At 39.7% G+C, this 22,388-nt stretch overlaps 1 protein-coding gene across 1 annotated transcript in view; it reads right to left on the reverse strand.

The window, feature by feature from the left end:
• The window catches only part of mrpl23 (mitochondrial ribosomal protein L23), a 46,164-nt gene extending 26,517 nt beyond the window's left edge, over positions 1–19,647 (reverse strand). The window contains exons 1-3 of the mRNA XM_074632215.1: positions 19,487–19,647; positions 15,157–15,279; positions 2,080–2,162 (exon numbers count right to left, since the gene is read on the reverse strand). Coding sequence (XP_074488316.1) covers positions 2,080–2,162; positions 15,157–15,279; positions 19,487–19,506 — 226 coding nt within the window. The 5' untranslated portion in view covers positions 19,507–19,647. The remainder of the gene's footprint in view (positions 1–2,079; positions 2,163–15,156; positions 15,280–19,486) is intronic.
• Between the last annotated feature and the right edge of the window lie 2,741 nt (positions 19,648–22,388).

The following is a 22,388-nucleotide window of genomic DNA, read 5'->3' on the forward strand; positions in this document are numbered from 1 at the left end:
ATTTCACAGTATATTTTCAATATTGGGTTGTAGTGAGAAGTCTTGTATATCACTCTATAAAACTGTTTAATATCAAATTCCAACACAATATGACTTAAATGAAAATGTATTGGATAATAATTATTTATTGTAGGAAGTTGAAGTTACCTTTTTTTTCATCAAGTTATCAAATTAACTATTTTTATACTTTACAGTGTTTACGGAGATAGAGTTTAATACGCGGAGATAGAGTTTAATACGCGGTGGAAGTTGAGAGCTTAGCATACTGACTGTGTGGGTGTGGGTGTGTGTGTCTGTGTGTGTGTGTGTCTGTGTGTGTGTGTGCTCACCATTTGCTGGACTTACTCACAACAGCTGCAGTTCAACTTTAGGATTTTAATTTGGATGAAATGTTTGTGGCTTGGTATTGCATACCATGAATCAAGTGTTTTCACCACCGCCTTAACACCCTCTCTCAACTGTTTGGATGGACTCCATGTCTTTACATAGCTGTACAGTCATGGTGTGTGTTATGTTCTTCCACCTCTAGCTGTCCTAGTTATAAGGTCAGTGACTATTATTCTCCAGCACTCGTCACACTCCACCTCGTTAATGTGATGCAACAAATAAAATACATTCTGTACCGGAAATAAAGATCAAGCCAAATCCACATGATGTCACAGACCTCTACAGGGGTAATGTTTATGCCAGTTATTCCACCCACCCACGGGGTGGAGTTATCACTTCAGGCCTGCTGCATACAATTACCCTTACAGGGATAAATACAATTGTATTGACCTGACCTGAATTAAACTCTCTTTCTTTTCAATTTCTGTGTGTGTCTCAACATGTTGGACTCAGAGAGTATGATTTGAATAATAATATTACATGTTAAATAAGAGAACGGTCTACAAACATGTTACATGAGCTAGAAGTTAAGGACTTGATCTGAAACTGACCCACGGGCAGTCAGACCCGATTAGAAAAGAACAGAGGACCCGACCCAAAATGCAGTTCACTTGAACATTCCCAAACAGAGAGAACTAGTGTTGTCAAAAATATCAAAGTATTGATACTGAATATTTGAAATGGTTTCAATACTCATTTTCTGCAGTATCAGTGCACGGATACCAGCTGCGCTTTGTGCTCTCTCTTCTCTCCGACAGCGAGTTGACACACACTGCTATTTATCTTTTAATAAAAATCAACATTTTTATGCGCTCGATGTTGTGTCAATTTTCCCCCGTGGTATCGAAAAATCGATGTTTTTCAAGGCATCGTATCAAAGTTAGAAATTCCAGTATCGTGACAACACTAGAGAGAACACAGCATGATGCTCCAACCACTAACTTTCAACGCTGTCGAAAAAAAGTAGCAATATGTAATTTTTCTGTACTGTACTTCACTTCACACTCTTCATCTCATGTCAAAGACTAATTGTTCACCTGTGATGATATATGAGTCCACTTGGATCCATTCTGGTATTACACAGGCTCCAGTATGTTCAGAATTCAGCTGCCAGGGTTCTCAGCCACACTAGGCCCTGGCAGCACATCACCCCTACTCTCATCCACCTTCAATGGCTCCCAATCAACCTATAAACTCCTCCCTCTCACATACAAATCCCTCCTTGCCCTCGCCCCCCCGAGTACCTAACCGACCTTCTCCACCCCTACACTCCATCCCGGAAGCTATGATCCTCCAACACTGGTCTGCTCTCCACCTCCCCCACACCAGGCTGCGAACTTTCAGCGACAGAGCCTTCAGCGTCGCTGCCCCGGCCCTCTGGAACTCTCTCCCTCCTGAAAACAGAAATGCTTCATCCCTGGACACTTTCAAAAAACACCTCAAGCACCACCTGTTCATCAAGGCCAATGACAATTTGGACCTGCCCCGCACTCAGGTCAGGATTTGGGTGTCAGTTACTGAGACCAGAATGGACCTGGGAAGACCTACAGTATAGCCTGGGCTAGTGAAAAAAGAATTGTCCAGTCGTACCCACTATCAGTAAGTCTATGAGAAATATAAATATTTCATAAGGTAGTGTCAAGTTCTGTAAATGTAATAGCTCTATGTATGTGCTTGTGCAAAAACACTCACCGAACTGTATCCTGGTGCGGACTGCTCCTACAGGGACGTTATAGACCTTCTCCAGGTAGCTCTTTACGTCACACTTGGTCATTCTGTCCAGACATGTCCAGAACAGCCAGAGGAGAGAAAAACACACAAATATGGAGAGAGAGGGAGAGAGAGAACAGGAGTCAAACAAGGCAACCAGCATCTGTGTTCACATGAGTATTGAGGAGTGGTTCGTGTGTGAGACGGTAAGAGAGTGAGAGAAGACGTCTGAGGTTGCAGCACTTGCAGGGTTACATGCTGGATCACTGTCCATCAAATAACACCACGTTCACTTAATTGACACAGACACAGCAAATGATACACCCTATTTCTACACTGCATTCCCATAAACCCTGCTGTTATATTACCTACTGTAACTGACAGGACACTCCCCTATAAAGCCATATTCAGTTTTTATTCTCTGGACCATAAAGTGGAGGGAAGAGAAATGTGAGTCTCAGTGCTCATCCAATTAGCTGTCTGCATGTATTGATCGCGCCCGGTGAAACCCTACACAGGAAGTGGGCCTGGCACCAACTGATACGGTGGGCCAGCCCAGCTGAAGCTAGCCCGCTGGGCAGCATTTGGAACGGATTGCTCCGACCAGAGGAAGAAAGGCTTTTAACTGCTAATCAATCTACCCAATTGGATTAGCTTGGTAGAGAGCACTTCCCCAAATGCGTCTGACAAAGTGCTTAATAGCGACGCTGTGGTCTGACATGAGTGCCTCGGATATGGCGTCTTCTATCACCTCATATGTTTCTTTGATAGAACAGGATAATGTAATATTCTCTATTTTTCAGAGGAAACAGCACAATGCCTCGAGCTGCTGTAACAATATTAGGCAAGGCAAACATTTGCATGAGAAAATCCCATCTGTGAACACAAAGACTCTTTGTACCTGTGAGTGATGTAATATATGTTTCCATGCTGTACAAACAATTGCCTTTTCCTCTATAATCCGCTAAATTTTGGCAAAGCTGGCACTGATGCAGACCTAGAACACTTCCATTTGATCGGCTAAGTTGTGTTTATCAAGAGAGGTGAGCTTATATTTACGATACTTGAGTAACTATTTCCACATTTATTCCACCATTACAGAAGCAGGATGGTTTGATGTGGTGACTCTTTAGTAAGGTAGGGTTTTTCTACCAAACATCAACTTCAGGCAGCTGCATTTGAGAGACGAGAGAACTAAGCACTCACTGAGCTCTCCCTCTCAGACCCAGTACTGGTCCAGGACCACTGGGGAGATTTGCTTTTATCTTATTGTGGTAGTCATGTCTGAAAAGCCCTGTGCGCGCAGCAGGCGCCTAGTTACAAAATGCAGAGGTGCACGACAACTTAGGGAGCTTTTACGCACAATACATGATGTATTGCTGTCCTCAACCAAAGAAATTTTTAGTCGACTAACACTCCTACGACTTTGTCGACAAATTAATTCGATAATTTAATCTATTAATTTAACTTCTCCACAAAGAATCACACAAAAGCACCACTTTAAAGCTTGTGAGATGTGCTCATAAGTTTCTTGGAAATAAGTTTCAGTGTGAAAAAAGCATAAGGAAATAAGATAAAACCGAAACGACCAACTAATCGACTAAGAGGGGGCAGACCTGACGTGATGATGTCATTTTAGGCTCACGCACCCTTGCGCCGGGTCGAGCATAAACCCAGCATTAGGGTGAAGGAGTTTCTGCATCACTCTGTGAAGTAAGGTGTAAACAATTTGTTAAGGCCCCTTTAGGCCTATTTCCCTATCTCCCTTTACCCAGTCGAGAAAGAGAAATGTGTTTCTGATGTGTCATGCAGATGCGCCTCTCTGCTCCATTAGCATCCACCTCCCCCCTAGAACCCCCATCTCACAGCGTGTGTGCTGGAGGGCAGTGAAGCAGAGCGGGCTGACTGGGGGTACTTGAGATCAAGAGAGGAAGAAAGAGAGAGCGATAGCGCTGAGAGACGGGTTTTCCTAGAAAGCAGGGGCGGGGGAACTGGTAGAGTGGAAAGTGGCTTGGGGACCGCGAGGTCTCCTCTGGGTCATTAGTAGAGGGAACACTGATCCTGATTAATGGGGAGAATCTAAATCCTACTACTATTACCACTCATATTATCCACAAACAAAGAGAAAGCATATACAATATGAGACATGCACAAGCATGGTCATGTTACTCCGCACAAGATGCCACTGCTATGGCTGAAAAAGCAAATACATGACACAAAGATAAAATTAATGGGAAAAAGAACACACACAATTATTAATATCGGTTGCAGCTGCAACAATTAATTGATTAGTTGTTAACTATTAAACAATCACCAACTATTTGGTGATTACAACAACGTTTCACACACGGCGGCATTTAAAAAAATATCGTGATACATAGGTGAATCGATTTTTTTTCCCCACTCCTATCGATTAATGGAGAAAATAATCAAGAGATTAATCGACAATGAAAATAATCATTAATTGCAGCCCTAATATTTAATATCTAATATCTAATAATAATAATAATAATAATAATAATAATAATAATAATAAATTCAACTTACATAGCGCTTTTCTGGAACTCAAAGACGCTTAACAATATAAACGAGAAGCGGTGTGAGACAAACAGCAGACAAACGACACACACAGGCACACACTCGTACACACACACAATAATAATAATATCTGTAATCATCCATATCAGAATGTAAGCAATATCAGAATGCCTACATACATACTCATTGGGCTAATTTATGTATAAACACTATATATTTATAGATTAACAATGAATACATCCACACACACACACACACACACACACACACACACACACACACACACGTCAATACTGAACACTAGATTTACAGGGGTTACATTAGGGTACCAATAGTTTTTCTCTGACCTGAATCAATACATGACTCCCATTTCAGCTAAAACTGGAATCCAGTCTGAGATAAAACCTTGGGCTGAAAGCTGAGCGTGACACCGAAACATTGCTAAACTAGACAAAGGGCGTGGTGTCTCCAACAGTGATGCAGGCAGCATCTGATCATCGTCCCAGTATAAACACCCATCTGACTCCACAAGCTAACCTTTCACACCTCTGCCTCACAGGAAAAATGAAAACCTGCCTCCAGCAACTGCCAGGGCTAAAGGCATCGTTCCTCAGCAACTGGTATATATTTACACGCAAACACACATGCTACAAAGATTCCTCGCCCAAGATGATGAAAGAACTCCAAACACAAAACCTAGATGGGCATCTGATGACGCAGACGATGGATTAGGTTCAATTATGGTCCGTTGTTGCCGAGCAGGTTTAAAAACAGGCACACTGGCATCATTGTCAGAAAGCAATTCAAAAAGTTATATTGTTCTGCATTGTTCAAGATACAAGACCTAAATCTGATATCAAGTAGTGCTAAAAAGACACAGGTCTCTGAAGGAATGCAGGCACAGAAACAGGGTCAACTTGATGCCTTGGTTGTGGCCCCGCTGTGATGTAGTTGTTTGCATGTGACAATATAGAAGATTTTTCAATCTGCAGATTAACCCGCACACCTCTATCAGCTGCTCTCATGTGTAATCCTTCCTCTGCAATGGATCTACATGCTACTGGATATTTCCTATTCTCATATATGGGCTAACTCACACTGAGCCAAGCAGATTGTGAGTATCAGTTCCAGTAGTTTAAGGCGGTCCATTTACACCTGTGCCCTGAAAGCATATGAGAGAAGTAGGTGAAAGGGCAAGGTTGGAAAAGTGCAAGACAGGACAGAGGCAGCTTTGACAGTCTTTGACAATAAGGATAGTGAACGTATTCTGAAAGCTCAGAGACGACTGCATGCCACTTGTCTATTAATGTGCTGGTGCTAAAAGAACATCTGCCAGGTGAATGGGTGGTGCCTCTCTTGTACATAAAGGATGCCCTATACAGCCACCCACTCACAGCGATCTTCAACCACGGATGATACACGATATTGACTGAAACACTAAGGTTTAGCAGATCTGGATTGTTTTGGCTGGATAGTATTTGTAGAGGCTGAAAACTTTCTTTATAACTGATGTTAAAGAAAACAGGATATTGGGACGTCATAGTGGTCTAAGACATACCACGAAACCTGGCTGGATACCAGCTGAGTACCTTTGTCATCCCCCTCTCTCTCCATGTTTCCTGTCTATCTCAACGGCAAACTATCAAATAAAAGGCATAAAAAGACAAAAATCATTCTGGAAATATAAATCAGCAACCAGGACTGCGGTATTGGAAATTCCTGAACACAATTTAGAAAAATCTTGCATTCATTAATTCTTACTTATTACACGGCTGTGTTGAATACTCGATTCTGATTGGTCAATCACATATATCGCCATCATTCTGCATATTAATATGTATTTTTGGAGCAATGGGCGTTTGTTTTTGGGGTAACGGACTGTCGGACAAACAGGCTTTTTTCGGACCAATGGGCCATTTTTCGGACTATTAGTGTTTTGGAATAACAATAGGCTGTCCCCTCCTCAACACACACTAACGTTGCTGATGTTAACATACTATGTTGGTCACAGAACAGGGCTAGCCACAACAGCTAGCGTTCACATCACAATCAGGGTCCTATTAGTTTATGTATTGTGTAGTTAACGTTAGCCCCTTAGACATTCTCTGTCTTGATAGGTTTTTGTTGGGTGGAGTGGACACAGCACTATTTAGGAGAGAACTCATTTGGCGTCGTTGAATGCGGACAATAGTTGTCATGAGGAAAATTCACACACAGATTTTACAAATTCCCGCACCTCATTTTTGCGTCGCACTAGTGAGAAACAGCTTTTATTCTGCAGTGAGGAATAATTACAGATTAATACTTGTACTGACAGCATGCTTATAGAGTATATCACTCTACATGTACTGCTTGGACTCAAAAAGATGGTGGAATTGATTGTAAATGTTTCAATAACTAAAAGTATTGAAACTGTCTGTCAATTGTCATGTTTTAAGACAGCGTATTTGCAAAATACTTTAGAATACTTAACTATGGCTACTTGAAATTCTTCACCAGTGCACATTATCCACAAAAATAGCAAAGCCAGGTTCAATGTTTCACTCAAACAACAACTCCTGAGGCATCAGTTATCTTATATTTGATAACGTAATCAAATTAGTTTTTACAGTACAACCACGTTAGCACTAATGCTGTGCTGTAACGCTGTCACCTGCAGGTTTGAGCCATAATAAACCTATAATTTAGTATGGGAAGACATGCCGATGTAGACCCTTTTATCAGGTTAACAACAAACAATTGGTTTAGCGGTGGGAAAGTGAGTAACTGAATAAATGTTATGTGAAAAACAGTGTTAATCTGGTAGTTGAGTTTTATCTTCGGGTAGGATTAGTGGTCATCATGGTGAGTCATGGTTCAAAAATGGTGTGTGTACTCCGCTGTATAAACTGAATGCCGTGCCACAGCCCTTGTAAATTAGTAATCACTATAACAACATTTGATCCAAGGAATGCTGTTGTCATGTCCTTCTTGTTTTAGGATGAACATTACTTTGTATAGCGATGATTCAGTGACCATCGTGCTTCTTGTGGCTACCATGAATCCTCCTTGGAAAGGTTGCTTGTTTTAGCAACTTGACTTGGCAAACCACTGGAAAGCTTTTAATGTGGTTCCTTGTTTGATAGAAACTGGGCTGCATCTACATTTGGGCTTTTTATGGGGCCTTTTTGGTTGGCAGATCAACTTTAAGTACTACAAGGGAATGGAAAAGAGGAGGATGCAGCCACACATAGAGGTGATGCAGAGTTGCAGGCGACAGGCGCTTACTGCAGTTTGGAGGACCCTCAATCCTTCAACACGTCATCAACTATATGGCCTCTTTTTCCTGTATGTTACCTTACGTTCCCCTGTAAAACCAGTTAAAATGGTGACTGCCAAACCTCTATTAAGATTGACAAAGATGTTATCTTACTATAAAGCAAGGGATCTCTGTCTGTCATTCTGTGTGTTATTTGCATATCTTGAGATCCACTCATCCGATCGACTTCACACTTGGCGGGTGTGTTGCTGGGGACCCAAGGGAGTGCAGTGTTGAATGTGGTGCAATTTGGCCAGATGGTGGCGCTATAACAATGAACTTTACGTTTTGGCCTGTAACTTTTGAACTGTAAGTCTCAGAAACAATTTTTTTCCTTCTTTTTTCCCTGGATTTTGTGGGTCCAGACAAATCTGTCTATATAAGCCACGCCCATTTGCGTCCAGACACCATATTGAATTTTGTCCAAATCAGAGTTTTTGCTACTCCTTCTACATATTTTGAGCAATCATCACCTAATTTGGTGGAAAACATCTTTGGATCAAGCCGGAAAAAGTTACTTTTTTGGATTTTTGATGTTCCATACAGCTTTACTGTAGCTGGCCCTGAAAGTTAGCTCAATTGCTGTGGGCAGGGCTAATATTACAAAAAATGTCATGTCTCCTGAACGCTTTGTGCTATTGCGACCACATTTGGTGGACGTGTGTAGACATGATGTCTGAGTGACCGTGACGAATTTGGTGCCATTTAGCCAAAAGTTGGCGCTATAGCAGCTTCATCCAACTATAAAGGAAGGAATTTCTGTCTGTCTGTGTAAGTAGGTATGACTGTCCTTCGCATATCTCAGGAACCGTTCATCCAATCAACTTCACACTGAGCCGGTACAAGCAGCCATTCTCGACAATGCCGCAAGCAGGTCAAGCAATCCGCTTGCTCCAAACGGGCACTGCATTATTTTTTATAATTTGCTGACAGAATTTTCAGTTTGAATTGCTCTTGTATCAGCTAATACAGTAAAATTATATAATGGTATAAGTGGAAAAATATGATGACGTACATGCCAAACAGGAAAAATGCATTAGCAAATTGGAACAGTATGCATAGGTAAACCTTTACCATCACTGTCTGAATGACCGGACAACTTGTCCTTGTACAAACTGTGGAGCATTCCTCAGTAACAAACAGCTGAATAGTCCCTCTGACATGTTAACGTGTGTTCTAATAAGCCTCTCAGACTTTGTTTTATGTGTAGCCTTTATTAACACACCATACAGTAAACATCCAAGGCACGCCGAACAGTCCATACACACACACACACATACACACAACATCAAAGTACATTGTGTCAGAGCGGCTTAGTGGTGAGAATGAAACAGGAGAGTTGTTTTCTGCGCAGATGAAAGGCAAAAGAAAGCCGCTCCTCATTGTCAGGCTGCCCCATTGTCAGGTTTGGGTCGAGATACGCACACTCACTACTTTAACCCTCCCATCTACGGAGACAATACATAGCACAGAAGTTGCTCAACACTAAGTATCAAGATCATAATAGCAGACTTTGTTTAGAGGGAAAGCCATTGAGGAACCTGAGACTTAGGGAGAGGAGAGACAGTTGAGAAGTTGAGAGTATAAGAGCAGCGTGTGAAGGATTAGATTTATTGTTCGGGTTTTGGTCCGACAATAGAACAGAAATAGATCAAAGAACGGGTCACCAGGAGTCACTAAACTCCTTACAGGAGAGACGGGTCAGTAAAGACTCGACAGTTCGTTACACTCCTCTGCTGGCTCGCTAAATGACTTCCTATGACATAAACTGAGGTTAATTAGCGTGAAAAATAACCCAGTTTCCAACTTGAGTCGTGTGTTTATGAAGTGGAACGGACGAACAGAAACAGCGTGATTGCCATGGCGATCATAACATCGTTTGTATCCAACAGGTACTGAACTCTCGTCAGAGTGGAAAGACGACGTGGGCTGCTGTGTAGCCGGGTTAGTTTGTTCACGTCTGATTACAGTGAGAAACCGCAGCGTGGTCTGGTTTCATAGTTATTAGACTGCATAGTAGCATGAAATGTGACTGAGTAGTAGACCGAACACAACGTTCAGCGCTCTGTTCTTTTCTTTGTGTGTGTGTGCGTGTGTGTGTGTGTGTCCACACTGGCCTCCAGCCATGCCAGGTGAAGCACAAGAGGGGTGTGTGTGTGGGTGTAAACCCAGAAATTTGATGATGTTCCTTCTAGAGCGGAGAGGAAATACTAACATGGCACAAAAGGTTTGAGAACAATCAAAAAGACAAACAAATATGTCCCTCCAGCAGGTAGAAAGAGAATTATGAGAGAACGCAGTCCAGGTGTCTCAAACAACAAGTGCCAAAGAGGGATTGGTTTTGGACGCGTTGCAAAGCGTTTTAAGAAAAGCACAATAAACAGCAGAGCCCAGGGTGGGACGGAGAAAGACATGCGCAGATGGTAGCGAGTGAGTGATACTGCAAACAAGCAAGAAAGCTAGGGAAAAAAAGACAGACAACCATAGATATCTAGCTCCCAGGTGTCAACGAGATAAAGGCCACCTTGTGTTATTGTCCTGAGAACGCCAACATTACCACTTCTCACTAACAGCTGCTCGGCACTACAACTTACCCACGCCAACACCGCCTACCCTCGAGAGTCATAACTACAACAGCTTTCACCGCCGTAATGACTCAGACTCATCAATAAGCTGGGAGTGGGAGTGATATTTGGTTTGTGTCACCGTCTCTCCATGTGTGTCCATTTACTACATTGTGTGTGTATGAAAAGTAAAAAAAATAACAGTGTTTCAAGCACACACTGAGGCCCCAGCAGCATATCAATCAGCCATGCACCTCTCCCAGGCATCAAAGACTGCGAGGAAAAAACCCTTACACACCCTTATGAACACACACGCACCCTGCACTTACCCGCTTTTGTGCATATGTACACAAAGACACACACCATTTTCACAAACTGACTAACCCACACTGACAAGCGTGCACACAGCCACACACACACACACAATTACATAAGCACCCTAGGAGTTTGGCAGAGAACAGGCAAGAATCAGAGTGGGAGGCCAGGCACCTGGATGAACAGATTACGGTCTAAACCCCACCAGAGACACATAGATGATCTGCCTCAAACTTCAATTTTTCTCCCCAGTGTTGGCTCTGGCCCGCTCGTCGCCTGAGGAGCACTGCTAACCTCGGTGACCTTGGCTCGCGGAGGTAGTCAAAATCAGCTCATCGCTACTAAGTGCTGACTTGTAAAGACCTCCTGTTGAGCTTTATGACAGAATACTTGTTGTCCAAACCAGTGTTAATTTCGTTAACGAAAACTATGACTAAATATGTTTTTTTTGTCCATGACTAAGACAAGACGGCACAGACGGCATTAAACACTGTGACTTTATCAACATGCAATATTGTTGACAAAAAGACAAGACTAAAATGTAGTTAAATAAATGAAAACTTTACCGTAATCTCTCTTTAACACACAATGTTATAGACCTTCTTTTTTTTCAATGCAACAGTTCTGTTTCCTGCACTGCACGCGCCATGCACGCGCCATATCAGGACTACACCGGCAGCACACAATGCGCAGTCAGGAGGACTCAGACTAACTTATTTACTTAAGTTAAAGTTAACAATGACAACAACAGGGCTTGGGAGAAAGAAACAAGGTGATATTTGCGCTCGATTGATTGAAATGTTAAATATAATCTGATGACTAAAAAAAGACTAAAATGTTAACAGTTTTCATTGACTAAAACTAGACTAAAACATTTTCTTTGACTAAAATAAGGCTACAATGCCCAGACTTTTAGTCAACTAAAACAGGACCAGGTTGACTAATTATGATAAAAAACTAACAAGGATATTTAAAACAGGACTAAATAAAAAAAATAGCCCGACAAAATTAACACTAGTCCAAACCCACCAAATTGACTAGTCACAAGAGTATATATATATATATATATATATGTATATATATATAAATATATATGTAAATATATATTTATATATACATATATATATATACATATATATATATATATGTTTATATATATATACATATATATATATATGTATATATATATAAACATATATATATATATATATATATATATATATATATACACATATATATATATATATATATACACATATATATATATGTATATATGTATGATCTGAACTTTGTGACATGGCATGTTATCCTGCTAGAAGTAGCCCTTTAGAAGATGGGTACACTGTGGTCATAAAGTGATGGACATGGTCAACAATAATACTCAGGTATGCTGTGGTGTTTAAATAATGCTCACTTGCTACTAATAAGCCCAAAGTGTGCCAAGAAAATATACACCACACCCCTACACCATTACTTTACACCCCCACCAGCCTGAACGGTTGATAAAAGGCAGGATGGATCCATGCTTTCATGTTGTTCATGCCAAGATTTTGTTACGCCAAAATATGGCCCAACCATTTGAATGCTGCAGCAGAAATTGAGACTCATCAGACCATGCAATGTTTTTCCAATCTTATATTGACCAAATTTGGAGAGCCAATTATAGCCTCAGTTTCCTTTTCTTAGCTGACCGGAGTATCACCCGGTGTGGTCTTCTTCTTTAAGGGTTTGAAGATGCTCTTCTGCATAGCTGGGTTGTAACGAGAGGTTGTTTGAGTTACTATTGCCTTTTTATCAGCTCGAACCAGTCTGGCCATTGTCCTCTGACCCCTGCCATCAACAAGAAATTTTCGCCCAGAGAACTGACGCTCATTGGATATTTTCTCCTTTTCGGACCATTATCTGTAAACCCTATAGATGGTTGTGTGTGAAAATTCCCAGTAGATCAGCAGGTTCTGAAATACTCAAAACAGCCCGTCTGGCACCGACAACCATGCCATGTTCAAAGTCACTTACATCATTTTTCTTCCCCATTTTTGATGCTTGGATTGAACTTCAGCAGATCGTCTTGACCTTGTCTACATGCCTAAATGCATTGAGTTGCTGCCACGTGATTGGCTGATTAGAGATTTGCATTAATGAGCAGTTGAACAGGTGTACCTAATAAAGTGGTCATACAGTCATACATACATACATACACACAAATACACACACATACATACATACAGTATATATAGCAAATGAGTGTTCGTGTGCAAAATTAGGAGGCAGTAAAGTGGTATTGGTCATCATGAGTTTTGGAGAATGATCAAGAACATTTCACCCCTCATTTTCTGTGTAGATATTAATATTGGCTCCTCCAGATGACTGTTTGACGTCTTGCTGTCTACAACATGACCCGAACCTCCACTGCAGCGCCAAATAAAAGCACATTTGACCTCACCTCCCACCCTGCTGCCCGTGTCCGCCTTTCGCGAGTCGTCATTGCAACTGAGCTCATTAAAGACAGACAGAAGGTGGTGAGAGCTGTCTATACTGTTGAGGACTAAGTCACCGTTTTCTGTTCCTGAGGCTGTCACGCCACCTGGTGGCCATGATGCCCAACTGCAGCTGCATAATACTGGTCCAGCAAGACTGTTACAGTGCCAGCAAAAACAAATTATTGCAGCCGAAAACGTGAAACATATGTTCATTATATAATAGTTCGACACCAAACTACTACTACAGTCTAACAAAAGTAATAACCCAAAATAACTTTGAAGCCAAATAAAATAACTGATTTTGTAGTCTCATAATAGTAAAAATGTACAGCCCACATAGGGCATCAGCTTATTATATTTTTGTTCTTAAGACGCACTGTAAATTTTGCAGAGTTGATATAGACACTTCATCCTCAAGGTCCAGATTCAGATAATTATCATCCAACCTGCTGAAAACACATCCTGCTGAATCCATACCAGCTCTACAATGCTGCTCTGAGGCTGGAGTACAGGCTGTACTTTAAGGAGACGCCTGCTAAGAAGACAAATATGTGCAAGTAAGCCGTTTAGCAGTCTAGAAGTCTACAAGTCTGCAAATTCACCTTTGGAACAATTCATAAGCTTCAAACTATAAGGAGCTGGGATTGTGAGAAGTAGCTGTTTCAGAAGAAATGTACTGTAGTATGTATTGTATGGCTCTATGGAGACTGAGAACGATACAGTATACCATAAAAGAAATTGTCCGTGAACATAAAATTGCATTAGAACAGATGCATCAGATCAGGTTTGACATTTGTAATAAGTAATAAATAATAACAATGACCATTATGAATAGATGGAGGAAGAAGTAAGAACCCATTTAAATAAAGTAGCATTAGGCATTAACAGGACAACGACATGATGAGATTATTTACCGTCTCTGTCACTTATTTCCATATTATCACAGTAGTAGTAGCGTAGTACTATTATATAACAAACAAGCAATACACTAATTGTGCATCTTGGTGAGGGATATAAATAGTGGCATCTGAATACCCAAATGTAAGTCAAAGCAAACTATTTTCATCTACAAGCACATAATTATTTTACCTCACTTGTGTCACAAACACATTTCTAATAGTAGGAAGCACTACTGATTGCAGACTGATTAATATGATCTGCAAACCATCTTCTATTCGTTTAGCTTTTCCTATTCAAAGAAAAATAAACATCTATTAACCTTTGTGCAAGAAGTTGCTGAACACTACGGGAAGTGTTTAAAGTTGGCATCAGTGTCCACTTTTCATCTATTACTTTAAAAAAGACAAATTTATGTAATACAACCATAGCTTTTTGGTGGCATTACATGTACAGCAGTACAATCGACACACCTAAAGATGGTGTAATATTCTAAGGAAATGGATGTATGAACGTACATATTGCCTATATCACATCAAATCTGACTTCCCAAAGTGATTATATACAAAATAGATGACTCAAATGTAATATTTTTCAACCACTACACCTCTGCGCACTAGCAACATAAGGTGAACGGCCAGTCTATCCAGCCAGTTTAAATAATTGATCAATTAATTCATGGGAAAATGTGGTGGGCATTTTTCACTTTTTTTTATTTTATAGACAAAATTATTAATCAGTTTTCGAAAAGGGGAAGAGAATGAGCACTCACCAGTAAGTTTAATGGCAAGCATTGCCAACAATAAACCTTCTAAACAGGAACCAGCTCTCAATTGCAATTCCTAATATTCCTTTTGATTGAGATACTTAACAGTATGGGATTACACAACAGTAGAGTACTCAGCCTTTGTATTTCTCTAATGCATCTCTGCACAGTGAGAGGGAAGATCTGTTAGCGAAGACTTACTCCATGGGGATGCGAAACTGGACGGTGTCAGGCGGCTGCTCTCTTCCCGGCCTCACCAGAGTCATGAACCAGTTGGGTCTGAAGATCCTCAGCTGAGGGTTCCCCAGCTGGTAGAGAGGGTATCTGAGGGGAGAGGCAGACTCTTGTCATCTACACAGGATCATTTCCAGACATCCTGTAGTGTTTCCTACGATCACACTAACAACTGGGACGATATTAGAGCTGCACAAGTAATCATGTAGAATTGTTTGGTGCAATTCTTGTTTCATTTCTTATAGCCGTTTGTTGTCAAAAGTTGATAAAAGCAGAGATAAAACAGATACGTTTCAACAGAGAGCTCTGTAATGAAAACCCACAGGATGTGATCACTGTTTGTGGTTTGCATCCAAATCGCACAAACCACACGCTGTGCCTTGATGTGATGTATGTAATGACGTATGGAAACACTTGGCTTTTTAGCTGCTAAATGCTCCACTATGTTCACCAGCTGGTCGACTTTGTCTGTTTGCTGTTCGGTGCTGGGCAGGAAGTGAACAGAGAGTTCAGCAGAGATTTTTCAGTAAAATCCGCTGGAATCTTTTCATATCTCATATCCCCAGCTCACTTGAAAATGGCACAAAATGGCATGTTTGAGATTTTTTGGGTAGTCATACGAAAGAGACGCCATGCCTTCCCTTACATTTGCTGACAAGTAAAAATCTGAAAGAAAAACAACGCCACTAAGAGTTTCTTTTAAGACAATACAAAGATGCTGACCAGAGGAGAACTACATTACCTGCCTGCCTGCACACCGTTTTCCTGTAACTACTTCAACAAGGAATTGACAACATTACAAATACGCCTACTTTCTTTTTTACCTCCAAATGAAGTGGTTCAGAGCAGTGGTTCGCCTTTTCGAGTCGCAACCCCCCCCCCAGAATAATCAGATTGGTGTTTGCGATCCCCCCCGCCTGGCGTAAACAGCTGTTTCTACGGGCCTCCCCCTGCTGATTTTGATTATTGTGAACGTGATTAATAATTGTATGCTTAATAAATAAGCATACAATTATGCTTACACCAACACATATTGGACAACACGTAGGCGTTGTCCAATATGCTCCAGATACTGTGGATTTGTGATGCGTTTCATGACTTTTTCTCTCCCCGACCTGCCGGAAATCCCCCGTCAGAAACTCATGTGTACACACACATTGACTCTCACAAATACCCTCCATAAAATCTATTCTGAAGCAAATTATATCATTGTTACAGGCACTGTAATGTAAAAAAAACATTCAGACGGCCCCCGGAAATCATACCGCCTTGGGGATCCTGACCCCCAGGTTGAGAACCACTGGTTTAACGAAAAAATCCAGCAGGTATTTTAATATAAATATTTGGGCGTAATGATTGATCATCTGTTATCTTGGAAAGACCACATTGAATTTGTCTGTAAAAAGACAAAACAAAGAATTGACTTTCTCCACCGCCTCAGGTCTTTTGGGGCGAGTAAACACATTCTTCTTTTGTTTTTTAATTCTGTTATTATGAGTGTTCTACAGTATTGGTATACTACATGGTACAAGAGTTTGTCCACTACTTTAAAGTCAAAACTGCTCCACCAAATGAAAATCTGCTCAAAAATTGTATGTCAACCCCCTTGAGAAACTCTATGAATCAGCCTATCATAATAACATCTTAAGGCTGGCTAACACCATCGTCTCTGACCCCAGCCACGTTTTGAACAGTGAATATGAACTGTTACCATCAAATCGTAGATACAGGGTTCCACGATTTAATAAGGTTAGACTGAAGCACTCTCTTGTACACCAGTCAATCCTTAAACTAAATATGGAGCCTAATCCCAGGTCAAATGTACGTTGAAGGGCCCTGAATATCGTCTTCTGTGATTGTAATGTTTAAATGTACGTATCCTTTGTTTCTTGTCTTTGTCCTTTTTGTGATGTTGCAAATGGAGCTGCTGTGATGCAAAACAAACTTCAGACCTGTCTGACAATAAAGTATTATCGTATAGAATATGTGGTTTGCTTGTTTATAAACTGTCAGATCAGTTTAGCTGCTCTTGTTTGTTGCCCTGTCTTACACCAGCAATGCTGCAGTGTTCCCAGATGTAAACAATTATAGTCATAACTAAAAAGTCATAATAAAACTGGAGTTAAACTTTAACCCTGTGCCGAGCCTGCTAAGCAGTAAGAACTATTTTACACCATCTCCCAAGAGTTCAAGATTATTGCAAAAGAAAACGGCCATTGACAAAAAGGTATATGTGTTAAATACAAACTCTTGACATGTGGAGTAAAATATTATGTTATTATGTTATTATTATGATATTATTATATATTAATTTATTTTCAATTTATGGAAAACAAATCATGTTGAAGTCAAACATGACTGAATGAATCACATTTTGTGAGGATTGCAACTCGATCAGAGTCACACATCTCCTCTGCTCCTCTATTTAAGAAACTCCAGATTCTTACTATTTATGATATCAATATTTTTCAAATAGGTGTTTTTATTTATAAGATACTTTCTGGTGGGAATATTACTGAGCAGTACCAGACCTATTTCAAAACAAATTCTCAGGTCCATTCTTACTCAACCCGTCAATCTCTAGATCTTCATTCTCCTAAATTTCTCACTAGTAGAGGTTAGTTTTCGATAAGATTTAGGGGAACCAAATTATGGAGTAGCTTTTCACATCTATCAATAAACTGTTCATCTGTCAAATGTTTCAAAAGTCGCTTAAAGGGTCATTTAATTGCTGTCTTGTAATTGCTTTTCCTCCGTGTTGTCCATGTATCTGTTTTTATGGGGTTTTTTGTTTTTTCCCACTCACAATGTTGTTTGAAGAAGTCTTTATAGATATTTAAATCAATATCCTCCTCACAAACACTAACCATACACTTCCATGCAACACACACACACACACACATTTGTCTTTTTTTATATATTTACTGTATGGTTATTGTTGTTATTATATATATCTTGTCCTAATTGTTTTGTTATTACTATTATGTAGTCATATTATTTCTTTATATTAATCTTGTCTCTGGGTGGAAAAAAATGTCCAGGCTTACTTGCCTATATTAGTGTAAAATATGATTTTAAAAAATACTAAATTTAGTATTTAAAATACTTATTTTGATTTAGTTTAATTCCTTTATTTTACATAAATATTTTTAATAGAAAAATAATGGCATATAATGTGATGTGACCCAGTGACTCAAACTCAATACATGATTACTACACTGACTAGAGACATATAGGACATCTCTTCTTATTGGATTTCAGTGTTTCTTCAATTTTGATACTTCCACGCAACACACACACACACACCCTTATCTTTTTTGATATATTTACTGTATTGTTATTATATATATATATATATATACATATATATATATATATATAGTCCTAATTGTTTTGTTATCACTATTATGTAGTCATATTATTTCTTTATATTAATCTTAATAAAAAGCCCAGTGGTTTTTTTTTGCCTCTTCCTGCACTGTATATTATTCATTTATTTATTTGTTATGTTGTATAGTCTTAAATTGTGCAAAACAAATAAACAAATAAACAAAACAAATAGTGCAAAACCTGTTAGTAAAAAGGAAGTAAAAAAGTCAGTAGTGCAAAGTACAAAGAACAAAAAAATATACCAGATATAAAAATACAAGGAGATGAAGAAAACTGTTCAAACTGAATGTAAGTGCTGTTGCATAAATGCATTCATGATATATAATTAGTAATTGATCCCATAAGTTCATGCAATAAATAAATAAATAGATAATTCATTCAATGTAAGGTTAAAAATGTATTTCAGCACTTACACTGAATATAGTTATATATGTTATATACAACCTCCAGACATGTGGAATAAAATATTATGAAACCAGACATTTATTTTTCAATTTATGGAAAACCAAATCATGTTGGAGTCAAACATGAGTGATGGCAGTGTTGATGCAGAATAGATACAGGTGAGATACTTCTATATCTAAAGACCATAACAACGACCTGGGCGCCATGGTAACCCGCATAGTTACCGTTACTGTTACTGCACTACTACGACTGGAGCTGTATGTTTGAGTGAGCACATATATAACTAATTAAAGCGCACCGATAATGTGTAAAATGATAAACAACGTGAGCAGCTGCAGTCAGACAGACAGACATACAGGAGGACAGCTGGAAGACATGCTAACGTTAGCTTGTTGTGCTAGTTTAGTTAGCAAGCTGTCAGAGAACAGACCATCATAGTCTCTATCTGGAGCGTCCAGACGCCGGTTTACGTCCACAAATGAGGAGACAACTCGACACTTACAGTAGTCTTGTCACTGGCATCGCTGGACCGGGTTGTTTGGAGACATAAGCTGCCAGGTAGTTAGTTGTTTTGTTGTCTTTCCAAGGTTGTCAAGTGCTACACGTGTATGGATGTTACATCCGGGCACAGCGGACACAGCGCATGCGCAGTGGGTGTGGTCTATTGCCCTTGAAAGCTTGCAGCAGGTCTGCAGCACATTCAAGGTACATTGTGGGTATTTATACCAGAGTTTAATGCCTTTCTTAAAGTAGTATATTACTGCAGCCACAATTAAGTATATGAAATCTTAATTTTAAGATAGAAAATTAGTGTTTAAAATTTGAAAACACTGAACTACAAAGGCATACCAGTTATAAAGGCAGGGAGCAAATGTACTATTGAGCAAATTCAAGGTTGTAATGGAAATTCTGTCCATTTCCCTAGATGAGTCCTAATGAACGTTGAAATAAAGATCCCAAACAGATGAAATGTCTTTGTTGTATTTTATTTCATATAAAAAGAGGCACTGGTTATACATATAGTATATACATACACTCATCGGCCACTTTATTAGGCACACCTGTTCAATTGCTTGTTAACACAAATAGCTAATCAGCCAATCACATGGCAGTAACTAAATGCATTTAGGCATCTAGAGGTGGTGAAGACGACTTGCTGAAGTTCAAACCGAGCATCAGAATGGGGAAGAAAGGGGATTTAAGTGACTTTGAACGTGGCATGGTTGTTGGTGCCAGCTGGGCTGGTCTGAGTATTTCAAAAACTGCTGATCTACTGGGATTTTCATGCACAACCATCTCTAGGGTTTACATAGAATGGTCCGAAAAAGAGAAAATATCCAGTGAGCGGCAGTTGTGTGGACGAAAATGCCTTGTTGATGTCAGAGGTCAGAGGAGAATGGGCAGAGTGGTTCGAGATGATAGAAAGGCAACAGTAACTCAAATAACCACTCGTTACAACCAAGGTATGCAGAATACCATCTCTGAACGCACAACACGTCGAACCTTGAAGCAGATGGGCTACAGCAGCAGAAGACCACCCGGTACTAGCACCGGCCACTTTATTAGGTACACCTTGTACCTAATAAAGTGGCCGGTGAGTGTATATATAGCATTGTAACAACAGAGAGATAATCCACCAAACACAAATGTCCAAACTTTTCTTTCCGAGTTTAGTTGATTTGTTGGACTCAATCGGGTCCTTTGGGTCCCAGTAGAGACGGTCCAGAGCCGGTCCTGTCGTCTCTTAACTTGTCAAGGTGCAGGCAGGAGGTTTCTCCTGGATGATCAGTCACCGGTCTCCCGTGGTCTCAGGACGATCTTCCATGGAACCTTGTTCGCAGCGCCAAGATTGTAATGGAAATTCTGTCAATTTCCCATGAGTCCTAAAGAACGTTGAAAATAAAGATCTCAAACAGATGAAATGTCTTTGTTGCATTTTATTCTTATAAGAAGAGGCATTGGTTATACAGAGTCACACAGAGTCTACAGAAGAATATTACAATGTGATTATATAGAAATCTACAACGGGGAGTGTGGGAAAAGGAGTTGTTTTACACAGATAAGGAGTTGTTTTTACACTGTGTCCCAGGTACAACGTCAACACTCAGTACTTTCCCACTACATGAGACATGCAGACAAAGTAAACATTAACTTTCCACTGATGCACAAAGAGACTTCGCTACATACATAGTAATTTGTCATTACAAGGTACACTGTGGGTACTTATACCAGAGTTTAATGCCTTTCTTAAAGTAGTATATTGCTGCAGCCACAATGCAGTATATGAAATCTTAATTATAAGATAGCAAATGAGTCTTTAAAATCTGAAAACAAGATCCAAGCCCCAAGCTCGGACAAAAATTGGGGAAAGGGCTTTTGCATATGCTGCACCCTCAGCCTGGAATTTGCTCCAAAATGACCTAAAAATCAAGGAGCTGGTATCATTAATTGTTTTTAAATCTAAAATGAAGGCTTTAGAAGCAGACTCTATGGCATGCCAATGTTTTTAGCTCCCTTGTTGTACAGCTGACTCACAGAAAAGTTCCTTTTTGTCCCCCCCATTTGTCTTTAGATAGTTCTCTTTTAATGCAAATTTTAGTGCTTTTAGTGTTTGCTGCTGACCGTCTTGGCCAGGTCTCCCTTGGAAAAGAGGTTCTTAATCTCAATGGGACTAACCTGGTTAAATAAAGGTTAAATGAAAAAACAAAAAAACACTGAACTACAAAGGTATACCAGTTATAAAGGCAGGGAGCAAATCTAATATTGAGCATTAAATCAAAAGACAATAGCTGAAAATATGGGACAAGAACAGCAAGAGTTGAGGTTGCTATCAGGACTTTCTTATTATTCTGATAATAATCTGTTATCTTTAAATACTTCAAGATTCAAGATTCAAGCCCTTTATTGTTATTGTGTAGTACAACGAAATTAGATTGTGACAATCCCATAGGTGCTAATGAATAGATAATACAATAAAAAAGAGATAGTGCAATATAAATATAAAAATATAAAAGATAATACAATAAAAATATAAAAATACAATATGTATATTGATGAGATGACAGTTTTGCCAGATTATTGCACAAAGTGTCCGTCTGATAATTATATAATTATTGCACGGACGGCATCAGATAATTATTATTGCAGAGTGATCAGCATATGTTATTGTACATATCCGTAAAAGTAGATTTACAGTATTTACATTGCACAAAAGTGACCAACGTGTTATTGCACATGTCCGTAACAGTAGATTTACATTGCACGTGTTCAACTCAGACAGAGGAGATGTCAGAGTTCAGGAGGTTTATTGCAGTTGGGAAAAAGCTGTTTTTAAGTCTGTTTGTGCGTGTGCAGATTGACCTGAAGCACCTGCCTGATGGGAGGAGCTTAAACACTTGCCACCA

This window comes from Sebastes fasciatus, chromosome 4, assembly GCF_043250625.1.
Source record: "Sebastes fasciatus isolate fSebFas1 chromosome 4, fSebFas1.pri, whole genome shotgun sequence".
NCBI classification, from domain to species: Eukaryota; Metazoa; Chordata; class Actinopteri; order Perciformes; family Sebastidae; genus Sebastes; species Sebastes fasciatus.